Below are 13,994 nucleotides of genomic sequence, written 5' to 3'. Positions count from 1 at the left end.
TGCGTGGCAGCCACTGGCATTTTTCAGCCGACAGTGCGCAAGAACGAGCAGGTCTACAGCACGCTCGACAGAGAGCTCCTGTTCCTGGCAATCCGGCACTTCCGTTTCCTCCTGGAAGGCCGGCCGTTCACCGCATTCGTGGACCACAAGCTGCTCACTTTCGCCATGGCCAAAGTAACCGAACCCTGGTCCGCGCGCCAACAGCGCCAACTCAACTTCATCTCGGAGTTCACCACGGACATCCGCCACGTCGCCGGCAAGGACAATTTGGTGGCCGAATGCCTCTCAAGACCCTCGCTCCACGCAGTGCACCTGGGCGTCGACTACGCCAGCATGGCGAGAGACCAGGCTGCCGACGCGGAGATCCAGGCCCTCAGGACGTCAACTACCAGCCTCACCCTGGCCGACATCCAATTCCACGCAGCCGGCACAACCCTCCTGTGCGACGTCTCAGTCCCCTCGCCTTGGCCAGTCGTCCCATCCGCCTGGCGCAAGCGAGTTTTCGACATCATCCACGGCCTCTCACATCCAGGGATGCGCGCGTCTCAGAAACTTATGTCCGCCAAGTTCGTCTGGCCTGGACTCCACAAGGATGTGAGAGACTGGACCAACACATGCATGGCGTGTCAGCGCGCTAAGGTCCAGCAGCACACCAAGGCATCATTGGAGTGTTTCCCGGTGCCCGAGAGGCGTTTTGACCACGTCCACGTCAATCTGGTAGGCCCCTTGCCGCCATCGCATGGTTTTACACACCTGCTCACGATCGTCGACCGCACCACCAGATGGCCCGAGGTGGTTCCCCTCGCCTCCAGCACCACGACCGACGTCGCACGAGCATTCGTCTCGACATGGGTGGCCCGGTTCGGCGTGCCGACCGACATATCCTCGGACAGAGGCCCCCAGTTCACCTCCCACTTGTGGAATGCCATCACCGCCGGCCTCGGCACCAACCCGCAGGCCAACGGGCTCTGCGAGCGCTTTCATCGTTCTTTGAAAGCCTCTCTCCGCGCCAGCCTGGCCGACACCAGCTGGATCGACAAACTACCCTGGGTTCTCTTGGGATTGCGCACCACGCCCAAAGAGGACCTCCGCGGCCGAGATGGTCTACGGCCAACCGCTCAGAGTACCAGGCGACTTCCTCCCCCTGACAACGGAGCCGTGGTCGGCCGCCAGACAGCTTTCCCTGCACCAGGACGCGGCCCAGCAATTCCGTCCAGTGCCCACTTCATAACATGGCCCGCAGCCGTCCTACGTGCCTAGAGACTTATGACATGCGGAGTTCGTCTTCGTGCGCCGGGACGCGCACAGAGGCCCGCTGCAGGCACCATACACCGGCCCCTTCCCAGTATTGGAGACGGGGGACAAAGCTTTTCTTATCGACGTCGGCGGGAAGCCGGACCTTATTTCAGTAGACCGCCTCAAACCGGCGCACCTGGACCTCAGCGTCCCGTTTCGGCCGGCTCTTCCCCCACAGCGGGGCAGACCTCCCGCGTTGGCGGCGGCCCCACAAGAGGACCAAGACACGCCAGAACCTTACTTCCCGGCCGCCGCCCCACCTTCGCTGGCAGCCCATCGAGCCAGCCCACCGGCAGACCAGCCGCCAGACCAGCCGACGAACCAACCGGCCGACCTCCCAGACAGCCCTCCTCACACGCCAGATGGCTACTACAGCCGCTACGGCCGCTTGGTCAAACCTCCGCAGAGACTGACTTTTACAATTAACGAGGATTCTGGGGGGGCGTATTGGGGAAACACTGTGTGTTTGTAGATAAACCTGTATAATCCCCTTTTAACTGCTGTATTCCCCTCCCCCCGCAAGACAGTTGCAAGCTGAGAGGAATAAGGCACGTTCAGACTTGCCTGCTGCTGAGAGAAGGAAAACCAATCAGGTTCCAGCAGGTGACCAATCCGTGAGTCATCACAGGTTCGCGGGCTTCACAAATTCAGTACTGTATTGTGAGAGTTGGAGTAAAGACCTATTTCTTGTAGCTTGCTGTGTTGCCTATTTCTTTACGTGGGAGACCGTAGTCCCCCACACCACCACTTGCCTGGATGAGTGCAACTCCAACAACACTCTTGAAGCTCGACACCATCCAAGACAAAGCAGCCCGCTTGATTGGCAACCCATCCACCACCTTAAACTTTCACTCCCTCCACCACCAGCGTACCGTGGCTGCAGTGTGTACCATCTACAAGATGCACTGCAGCAACTCGCCAAGGCTCCTCGGCAGCACCTCCCAAACCCGTGACCTCTTCCACCTAGAAGGGCAAGGGCAGCAGACGCATGGGAACACCACCACCTCCAAGTTCCCCTCCAAGTCACACACCACCCTGACTTGGAAGTATATTATCGTTCCTTCATCGTCGTTGGGTCAAAATCCTAGAACTCCCTACCTAACAACACTATGGAGTACCTTCACCACACGGACTGCAGCGGTTCAAGAGGCGGCTCACCATCACCTTCTCAAGGGCAATTAGGGATGGGCACACATCCCATAAACAAATAAAAAAGAACTGTTTATTTGTAATAATCAGGTCTGGATGTGAGTTCTTCTATTAAGCTATTGGGAGAGCTTAGTATCAGTTGGTTTCTTTAGATGAATCACATTATATCCGTTATTAGAGCAGATAGACCAAGTATTGACACAATTCAGCCAAATTATGTCAGTGCAACAGACAGCAGCCTAGGACTCAAAATTTATAACCACCTGCTTGGGAACATAACTTCTTTTCCACTGGGTTGTTTAATATATCATTGAAAATAACATCATAAAGAATGCTCATCTGGTCCTTAAAAATCAATGCTGATGTCGGTTGATACATTTTTGTGTGTAAAAAATTAATAATGTCTGCAAAAGATTCCAATGGTCGTGTGTGGCATTTAAGGGTGTTTCTGCTGTTTAGGAATTGCTTTCAAGATGATTTTAAGATGAGCGTTTAATTTCAGGGTCATATTGTTCACAACTGGAAAGCGCGATGGTTTGTATTGTCCAAGGACCAAATTCTCTACTATAGAATTGAAGGAGGAAAGAAGGAGTCTCGCCCAAGAGGCATTGTTCCTCTGGAAGGATGTACTCTCCACTGTCCCTGTCTGGATTATGAAAACAGGCCGGTAAGAATTAAAATGCATGTTTTTGTGCTTTTTGCCCGTGAATTTGTTTCTTTCAACTGTACGATTTTACAATTGAATTTACGATCCTAATTGTACTATTTCTTTCTGATATTCTCTGTATTGTTGTATAACTTTACAAGCAAGACTGATTCTCCTTTCCCCACCACTCCCAGGGTCACCTGGCCAATTGCAGCACTCCAGCTGAGATTAGCTAACAGCACAGACAAGGCATCAAGTCTGGGAACTGCTTGATCCCTATGACATGGTGCATTTAGCCACTTAGCTTTGAGGGAGCTCAGTTCTGTTATGTTTTAACGATTGCAAAGTATGTGGTTGTGTTACAGTATCCGTACAATTTTGCCACAGAAAACAAAAACAACAGTCTGAGTGTGCGTTTACCTATTTTGCCAGATGGTGATTAAATTGAAGGCAAAGAATTCCGTGGAGCATTTCCTTGAAGCTTCTTCCCGTGAGCAGCGAGATTCCTGGGCTGCTGACATTAATAAAATGATCACAGCTTCTAACCCAGAGCAGCAAGAGCAACTGAACTCTTCGAACATGTCCTTCGAAATTCCAGCAGACATTTGCTTCAGGTAAGTGTCGTTGCTCTATTTCACAATCTGTCACATACGTGTCTTGTTTTTTCCCTTCGAGAATTTTCTCCTTCCTGTTCTGGAGTTGCTAACTCATTCTGGAGTATAGTTCTGCATAGGCTGACAGTTCTGCAGTAGATCACCCAAGTGGCCATTCTTTATGTGCGAGCCCAGACAATCAATGCCAGCAGCCTATTTAGCCAAATGGGGCATCATAGACAAACTTGATTCTGTCTTCATCTAATATCTACACACATTTTACAGAGTTACAGAGTCATAATGACACAGAAGGAGGCCGTTCGGCCCATCGAGTCTGTGCTGGCTCTCTGTAGAGCAATCCAGTCAGTCCCATTCCCCCGCTCTATCCCCATAGCCCTGCAAGTTTATTTCCCTCAAGTGCCTATCCAGTCTCCCCTTGAAAATATTGAGTGTCTCCACTTCCATCACTTCCGTCAGCAGCGAGTTCCAGATCCTCACCACTCGCTGCGTAAAAAAGTTTTTCCTCACATCCCCCCTGTATCTCTTGCCCAAAACCTTAAATCTGTGTCCCCTAGTCCTTCTACCATCAACTATTGAGAACAGCCTTTCCCCATCTAGCCTATCCAAACCTGTCATAATCTTGTACACCTCTATCAAATCACCCCTCAACCTCCTTTGCTCTAATGAAAACAATGCCAGCTTCTCCAACCTGTCCTTGTAACTAAGATCCCCCATCCCTGGAACCATTCTGGTAAATCTCCTCTGCACCCTCAAGTGCCTTCACATCCTTCCTAAAGTGTGGTGACCAGAACTGGACACAATACTCCAGCTGTGGCCTAACCAGCGCTTTATAAAGGTTCAGCATAACTTCTCTACTTTTGTACTCTGTACTTCTATTTATGAAGCCCAAGATCCCATATGCTTTGCTAACCACTCTCTCAATATGTCCCACCACCTTCAGGGACCTATGCACATTAACTCCCAGGTCCCTCTGTCCCTGCACACTCTTTAAAACTGTGCCATTAAGTGTATATTGCCTCTCCGTTCCTTCTGCCAACATGCATTACCTCAGACTTCTCTGTATTAAATTCCATCTGCCACTTGTCTGCCCATTCTGCTAGCATTTCTATGTCCTGTTGCATTTGATTGGTATAACCATCACAGTTTGCCACACCCCCAATCACTGTAAAAGGCATTACAGAATCATAAAATCTTACAGCACAGAAGGAGGCCATTTGGCCCACTGTGACTGTGCTGGCTCTTTGAAACAGCTATCCAATTAATCCCACTCTCCTGCTCTTTCCCCATAGCCCTGCAAATATTTCCTTTTCAGGTATATATCCAGTTTCCTTTTGAAAGTTGCTATTAAATCTGCTTCCGCCGCCCTTTCAGGCAATGCATTCCAGGTCATAGCAACTCAATTAGGACACTCCAAGGTTAATTGTAGCAGACCTAACAGCACCCTGGCTGAGATTATCTGAGTACAGTCCAGGGATCAAGCCTAGGATCATTATGGTTTGTATGGCTTATACTATCTCAGCCATCAGGGAAGTCACAGCAATATCTTTAAGAGTGAAGTTACAGAAGCATTTTACTGACCCACCTGTTTTGAAAAATGTTCATGGCTGACCCCTATCATACAGTGACTTGTGTGAAACGTGCATTATCAGGGTGGCGATCATATTCTTGATGTTATCTGTATCATATTTTAACAACTGGGAAAGTGGTCAAATCTCATTTAATGTGCATCAATGGCTGCAGAATCACCAAATGCTGCTGTTTGTGATCATCTCATCAAAACCTAAAAGAAACTTGTTGCTTAATGTCACAAATCACTTTATATTTGGGGAAATCTAATGTTCTTCTCACTTTATTTTCTGCAATAAGGAGGCAATAAAATAGATCATATTACACATTGCTTCTGATGCTGTTTAATATTTAACAGCTTTTCACTGTTATTTGTTTTAACCATAAAATCAGGGAGCTAGAAATGAATATTGTAGTTATTAAAATGAATCTTATTAAGCTATTATCTTGGGATATTGGGTATGGTAGTTGGGGGTTATGTTACTGGATTAATAATCCAGAGAGCGTGAGTTCAAATCCACTGAGAATTCCATTCTTTTAAAAAGCTGGTACCAGTGAAATGGTCATTAAACTGCTGGATTTTCATAAAAACCCAGCTGGTTCACCAATTTCCTTCAGGGAAGGAGACCTGCTGTCCTTACCTGGTCTGGCCTATACCTGACTCCAGACTCACACCAAAGGGGTTGATGGTTAATTGCCCTCTGAAGTGACCTAGCAAGCGTCTCAGTTGCATCAAAACTATTTACAGTGGTTCAAGAAGAAGACCCCCCAACAACTTCTCAGGGCAACTAGGAATGGGTAATAAATGCCTTGCCAGCAGTGCTCACGTCCGAAAATGAATAAATAATTAAAAAAAATAAAGCCACCTTTTTTAATTTATAGTCACTTAATCAAAGAAATGCAAGAAACCAACAGTGGGATCAAGGAGATGAGAAATGGCGAATATGGGAATACCTACAAACTGTGCTTCACAGGTAAGCAAGGGAATGTGGGAAACTGGAGAAGGTTCAAGTTTTGTTTGGCTATTTTCTTTCTTTCCAATTTTCTCCCCTCCCCGCTGAAGATAGTGAATCCTGCTGGGTGTGTTTCCATAACAATCCTCTGGTAACATGCCCAAATGGCCATTCTTCAGGTGTGCACTTTTGACAGTGAGTGCCAACAGGCTGTTTGACTGTGGTGGGGACCACAGCTAGGCCCGGTACTCTCCTCACCTGACATCCTATACATGTACACCGTCCACTTACAGTGACTTGATAAGCTATCAGGGGCAGGAACCTTGGCTAATTCCTCCGCCCCCCCCCCCCCCATGCTTCTGCTTCAACCAGAAGGGTAGTATGGGTCATAGGTATCTCCATGACCACTTTCACTAATGTTATGCATACCTGCCAAATGTCACACATTTCGAGTGACACTCACTCATTTTAGTTTAATAATATAAAGGATTATTTTGAATCCTTCAAAGCTTAATGTTAATTTGAATGGTGATATTTTCTTCCCGAGAGGGATTCAACTATGAGAAACTTTTTATATGAGACACCAAGGTTAAATAGGATTACATTGACCTAATCCCATATGCCCACTCTGGTTCCACATCCCTTTATTCCCCTTTCCCTGAATCATCTGTCTAACCTATTCTTACATATTGACCTGGTCTCTGCTTCAATCACGAACTCCAGTAGTAGATTCCACAGGCTCGCAACCCTCTGTGTCAAAAAGTTTATCCTGCTTTCTGGTCTAATTCTCTTACATTTAATCTTATATCTATGTCCCCTTCATTCTAGACCCCAATCTGTTTCTATCTACACTGTCTCATCCATTCATAATTTTTAAACACCTCTATCAAATCACCCTCAAATTTCTTCTATTCTAATAATAAGCCTCAATTTTTCACGACTTTCTTTGTACTTCCTCATACCAGGTGGCATCGTACTGAATCTGTGTCAGTCGTGGCTCAGTAGGTAGCGCAGTCGCCTTGTGGTTGTGGGTTCAAGTCCCACTCCAGGGACTTGAGCACAAAAATCTAGGCTGACACTCCAGTGCAGTGCTGAGGGGGTGCTGCACTGTCGGAGGTGCCGTCTTTCAGATAAGACGTTAAACCAAGGCCCCTGTCTGCTCTCTCAGGTGGACGTAAAAGATCCCATGGCACCATTTTGAAGAAGAGCAGGGGAGTTATCCCCAGTATCCTGGCCAATATTTATCCCTCAATCAACATAACAAAAACAGATGATCTGGTCATTATCACATTGCTGTTTGTGGGAGCTTGCTGTGCACAAATTGGCTGCCGCATTTCCCACATTACAACAGTGACTACACTCCAAAAGTACTTCATTGGCAGTAAAACACTTTGAGACGTCCAGTGGTCATGAAAGGCACTATATAAATGCAAGTCTTTCTTTCTTTGCCTTGCGATCTTTCCTGTAGTGTGGAACCCAAAACTGCACACAGTACTCCAACTATGGTCCTACTATGGTCTCACATAGAATCACCATTACACTTTGACTTTTATTACATAAGAACATAAGAAATAGGAGCAGGAGTAGGCCAATCGGCCCCTCGAGCCTGCTCTGCCATTCAATAAGATCATGGCTGATCTGATCCTAACCGCCAATCTACTACCACAGAACCATCTCCTGAATCTAACAGAATTAGACACATGAAATAGGAGCAGGATCAGGCTACACGGCCCCTGGGCCCGCTCCGCTACCCACAGGACCATGACCGATCCGAACCTAGACTCATGTCCAAATTCCTGCCCGCTCCCCGTAACCCTTAATTCCCTTTACTTCTAGGAAACTGTCTATTTCTGTTTTAAATTTATGTAATGATGTAGCTTCTACAGCTTTTTGGGGCAGCATATTCCATGGACCTACCACCCTCTGAGTGAAGTAGTTCCTCCTCATCTCAGTTTTGAAAGAGCAGCCCCTTATTCTAAGACTATGCCCCCTAGTTCTAGTTTCACCCATCATCGGGAACATTCTCCCCGCATCCATCCGATCCAACTCCTTCACAGTGTTATACGTTTCAATAAGATTGCCTCTCATTCTTCTGAACTCCAATGAGTAGAGTCCCAATCTACTCAACCTCTCCTCATATGTCCATCCCCTCATCCCCGGGATTAACCGAGTGAACCTTCTTTGTACTGACTCGAGAGCAAGTATGTCTTTTCTTAAGTATGGACACCAAAACTGTATGCAGTATTCCAGGTGCGGTCTCACCAGTACCTTGTACAACTGAAGCAATACCTCCCTATTTTTATATTCTATCCCCCTAGCAATGAAAGCCAACATTCCATTGGCCTTCTTAATCACTTGCTGCACCTGCATACTAACCTTTTGAGTTTCGTGCACCAGGACCCCCAGATCCCTTTGTACTTCAGTACTTTCCAGTTTCTTGCCATTAAGATAATAACTTGCTCTACGATTTTTCCTGCCAAAGTGCATAACCTCACACTTTCCAGTATTGTATTCCATCTGCCAAATCTCTGCCCACTTACTTAGCCTGTCTATGTCCCCTTGCAGGTTTTTTATGTCCTCCTCACTCACTACTTTCCCCCCCATCTTCGTATCATCTGCAAACTTTGATATGTTACACTCGGTCCCCTCCTCCAAATCGTTAATATAGATTGTAAAGAGTTGGGGACCCAGCACCGACCCCTGCGGAACACCACTAGTTACTGATTGCCAGTCCGAGAATGAACCATTTATCCCAACTCTCTGCCTTCTGTTAGATAGCCAATCCTCTATCCATGCCAGAATATTACCCCCAATCCCGTGATTTTTTATCTTAAGCAATAATCTTTTGTGTGGCACCTGGTCAAATGCCTTTTGGAAGTCTAAATACACTACGTCCACTGGTTCCCCTTTATCCACCCTATATGTTACTTCCTCAAAGAACTCCAGCAAATTTGTCAAACATGACTTCCCCTTCATAAAACCATGCTGACTTTGTCCTATTAAATTATGATTATCCAAATGTCCTGTTACTGTCTCCTTAATAATGGACTCCAAAATTTTACCTACCACAGATGTTAGGCTAACCGGTCTATAGTTTCCAGCCTTCTGTCTACTGCCCTTTTTAAATAAGGGTGTTACATTAGCAGTTTTCCAGTCTGCCGGGACCTTTGCCGAGTCCAGGGAGCTTTGGAAAATTATTACCAATGCATCCACAATCCCTACTGCCACTTCCCTCAAGACCCTAGGATGTAAGCCATCCAGTCCAGGTGATTTATCCGCCTTGAGTCCCATTATTTTACCGAGTACCACTTCCTTAGTGATTTTGATCGTGTTTAGCTCCTCCCCCCCTATAGCCCCCTGTTTGTCCAGTGTTGGGATATTCTTAGTGTCCTCTACTGTAAAGACTGATACAAAATATTCATTCAGTGTTTTTGCCATCTCCATATTTCCCACCATTAATTTCCCGGTCTCATCCTCTAAGGGACCAACATTTACTTTAGCCACCCTTTTTCTTTTTATATAACTATAAAAACTCTTACTATTTGTTTTTATATTTTTTGCTAATTTACTTTCATAATCTATCTTCCCTTTCTTAATTAATCTTTTTGTTATTTTTTGCTGTCTTTTAAAGTTTTCCCAATCCTCTATCCTCCCACTAGATTTGGCTACCTTATATGCCCTTGTTTTTAGTTGAATACTATCCTTAATTTCTTTACTTAGCCACGGATGGCTGTCTTTTCTTTTACACCCTTTTCTTCTCAGTGGAATATATATTTTTTGGAAGTTGTAAAATAACTCCTTAAATGTACACCACTGATCATGTATCGTCTTACCCTTTAATCTATTTTCCCAATCCACTCTACTCAATTCCGCTCTCATACCTTCATAGTCTCCTTTATTCAAGCTTAGCACGCTTGTTTGAGATCCAACCTTCTCACCCTCTAATTGAATATGGAATTCAACCATGTTATGGTCACTCATTCCAAGGGGATCCTTTACTAGGACATTTTTAATTAATCCTGTCTCGTTACACAGGACCAGATCTAAGGTTGCTTGCCCCCTGGCCGGTTCAGTTACATACTGCTCAAGAAACCCATCCCTAATACATTCAATGAACTCATCCTCAAGGCAGCCCTGCCCAATTTGATTTGTCCAATTAATATGATAGTTAAAATCCCCCACAATTATAGATGTTCCCTTATTACAAGCCTCAACTATTTCCTGATTGATACTCCGTCAAACAGAGTTGCAACTGTTCGGAGGCCTATAGACTACGCCCACTAGTGTTTTTTTCCCCTTATTATTCCTTATCTCCACCCAAACTGTTTCATTATCCTGATCTTTTGACCCAATATCATTTCTCGGTATTACAGTGATTCTTTCCTTTATTAACATAGCCACCCCACCTCCCCTTCCTTCCTGCCTGTCCTTCCTGATCGTTAAATAACCTGGTATGTTTAATTCCCAGGCATTGTCACCCTGCAGCCATGTTTCTGTAATGGCCACAAGATCATACCCATATGTAGTTATTTGTGCCATTAACTCGTCTATTTTGTTACGAATGCTACGTGCATTCAGATAGAGAACTTTCAAATATGTTTTGTGACACTTAGTTCCTGCTTTTGCCCTTTTTATTACTTTACCTTTTACTCCATACCTTCTGCCCCTTCCTGACACGCTCTGGTTTTTAATTTCCCCACTGCTACCTAAGTCTATGACCTTCTCTGTTGTCATTTTTATTATTTGCTCTCTAGGAACCTCCCCCCCACTAGTTAGTTTAAAGCCCTCTCTACAGCCCTAGTTATATGATCCGTCAGGACTCTAGCCCCAGCACTGGCCAAGTGAAGCCCGTCCCAACGGAACAGCTCCCTCCTGCCCCAGTACTGGTGCCAGTGTCCCAGGAAGCAAAACCCATTTCTCCCACACCAGTCTTTGAGCCACGCATTTAACTCTCTAATTTTATTTGTCCTAGCCAAATTCGCTCATGGCTCAGGTAATAATCCAGAGATTATTACCCTTGAGGTTCTGTCTTTTAATTTGACCCCTAACTGCTCATACTCCTTTAACAGAACCAGCTTCCTAGTCCTATCTATGTCGTTTGTACCAACATGGACCACGACAACTGGATCCACCCCCTCCCACTGCAAGTTTCTTTCCAGCCCAGAGGAGATGTCCTTAACCCTGGCACCGGGTAGGCAACACAGCCTACGGGACTCTCGCTCTCGGCTGCAGAGAACTCTATCTATCCCCCTAATAATACTATCCCCTACCACTACAACATTTCTATTTACTCCCCCCTCTTGAATGGCCCCCCGTTCCACGGTGCTGTGGCCAGGTTGCTCATCCTCCCTGCAGTCCCTGCTCCTGTCCCCACAGGGAGTAAGAACCTTGAACCTGTTGGACAAGAGCAAGGGCTGCGGCTCCTCCAACACTACCTCCTGGATCCCCGTACCTGCCTCACTCGTAGTCACACCATCCTGTCCCTGACCATGGGCTACATCTGAATTAATTAACTTCATAGGTGTGACCATCTCCTGAAACACAGAGTCCAGGAACTTCTCCCCCTCCCTGATGTGTCGCAGTGTCTGAAGCTCAGACTCCAGCTCATCAACACGGAGCTGGAGTTCCTGTAGCAGCAGACACTTGTCACAGACGTAATCACCGTGAGCCTCAATGGGGTTCACCGGCTCCCACATCTCGCAACAGTAACACATCACCTGCTCCATTCTATGTAATTAATTAAATTTTTTATTGTTAGTTATGGACACCCTCTGCCCGATTATAGATGCTAGTATCCCCTTTAATTTATTGGATTTAAATTAAATCAATCCCTCTAATTACACCAGTTAAATGGTTCACCAACAGTCACTCTGCACCAGAAAGGCCTTATTAACTGCAACCCACAGAGTTAAAGTTTGAAAAGAGCACCTAACACCCCACTTACCCAAACTCACAGCACTCTCTGCTGACCTCACACTCAGTGCTTGCTCGCACTAGCAATGGTCTTTTTATACTGTTTGTTTGTTTACAGCCAAATGAGTCACCCCTGCTGATTGGTTAGAAAACTAGTTTTCACTGCCTGCTGTGCCAATTTACTCCTACTGCAGTGTAACCTTGTTTTACTCTTCTTAAACCAACAGAATCCCAAATACTTAACTTTTCCCCTTTACTTAAACTGCTTAAGTAATCTTATCAAGAATGATTTAAAGAGAAATAACAATTAAAGAACTCTCACACTTACCCAAACTCACAGCACTCTCTGCTGACCTCGCAAAGGAACAAACTTCCATTAAAAATTGTGACTCATTTAAAATTAAAAATCAGTTCATTTTCTCATAACTTGTGGTTTCACAATGTGAACCGTTTAACACTTATAGAAGGAAACATTTTCTTAATATAAGCACAAAGTGAATGTAATCTCCCAATGTAAATGTTTAAGGAGAGCAACTGTGTTAAGCAAGGTACACTAAGTAATCTTTATGGTAATTTTCTTATAGTTCTGTGAATTCAACTTTTATTTTTGGAATAAAAACTGAGGAAATTTTGGGTAATTTATTTGAGTCTTTCAAAAGTTGGATAAAATACACGTTTAAAAAAACGACAGAAGTTTGGCAGGAATCAGAGAAAAAATGATTTGACATGGTTGAAAAGGTTATGCATGTCATTAGTTTTCACTCTCAGTGTATTCTCTGTAAAAGGCAGGTATGGTAACCCAGAAACCAGAGCAGGAAAAGAATGCACAGGTTTTTGGGAAACCAAAAACTGCATTTACAGTTAAAAATCCTGGTCAATGAAATGTGGAAAAATGGATTTTATTTGGGCAGGAAAGGGTATAATGGTCGAGGGGGGAGGAGAAAAAAATATCAGGATGCTGAAAACGTAGGGCTCCACTTGGTAAAATTTGTTTCTCTCTCACTAACCTGTGGGACTAGATTCCTGACAGCCAGCTGCTATTTTGAACTCGGCCTTCACTGATGAATGTTAGGGTCTATACGTCCTTTGACTAGCACGTGCCTCTGAAATTCTCCTGTTATGTTTGTGGAGTCGCCAGGCAACCAGTTTGAAATTCATTGCTTTCTGCCAATTCCTGATACACCGAGACCTTAATTTTTTTTTTGGTCAGGTACTATTGCTTGAAAATATTTTTTTTCCGTTCATGGGATGTGGGCGTCGCTGGCAAGGCCAGCATTTATTGCCCATCCCCAATTGTCCTTGAGAAGGTGGTGGTGAGCCACTGAACAGATTGCTACTGAACATGTCGAAACAAAAGCCCAAGGAGCAAATGGTGTCAAGCAGGCCTGGGCTCTGGAAACATCTACACCCTGTTTCCTTTCAGGACAACTTTATTTTTCTATCCTTTATTTTAATACATGTAAATATTTATTTAATAAGATAGCCCTACAAGAAAGAACAGGAACATAAACCTATTTTTAAAAAGGACTTATAATGCCAATTGATATTAATTACTCTTCCGAGTGTGTGTGTGTGTGTGTGTATTTAAGATCTGAAATTTGGGTAATGAGCTTGAGTTTGATATCAAGACTTTATTGTATTACAGTTTTTGGCACAGCATGACATCAACTGTAATACAATACCGTAATCCAATCTAAATATATTTTTTCTGCCTTTTGATCGCCAAAGGCATCACTTTGGTTAGACAACTAGAGAGAAAGGGCACAACCAGCCCCTGGAAAAATGGGGCGGGCCATTCCTCTCAGAACTAATGAGGAAGGACACAGCCATCCCTTGGAGATAGAAGGGCAGGAGAAC

At 45.1% G+C, this 13,994-nt stretch overlaps 1 protein-coding gene across 3 annotated transcripts in view; it reads left to right on the top strand.

Moving 5' to 3' along the window:
• The window catches only part of plek2 (pleckstrin 2), a 29,217-nt gene that overhangs the window by 5,698 nt on the left and 9,525 nt on the right, over positions 1-13,994 (top strand). For all 3 annotated transcript variants that reach the window (XM_086003517.1, XM_086003518.1, XM_086003519.1), the window contains 3 exons: positions 2,948-3,112; positions 3,524-3,705; positions 6,154-6,245. In XM_086003517.1, the coding sequence (XP_085859643.1) occupies positions 2,948-3,112; positions 3,524-3,705; positions 6,154-6,245 (439 nt within the window). The remainder of the gene's footprint in view (positions 1-2,947; positions 3,113-3,523; positions 3,706-6,153; positions 6,246-13,994) is intronic.

The sequence above is a fragment of the Somniosus microcephalus genome, chromosome 12 (assembly GCF_052327205.1).
Source record: "Somniosus microcephalus isolate GS21.2 chromosome 12, FLI_Smic_1.0, whole genome shotgun sequence".
NCBI lineage: Eukaryota > Metazoa > Chordata > Chondrichthyes > Squaliformes > Somniosidae > Somniosus > Somniosus microcephalus.
The sequence above is the reverse complement of the archived record's forward strand: the minus strand, read 5'-3'. Positions and strand labels throughout refer to the sequence as shown.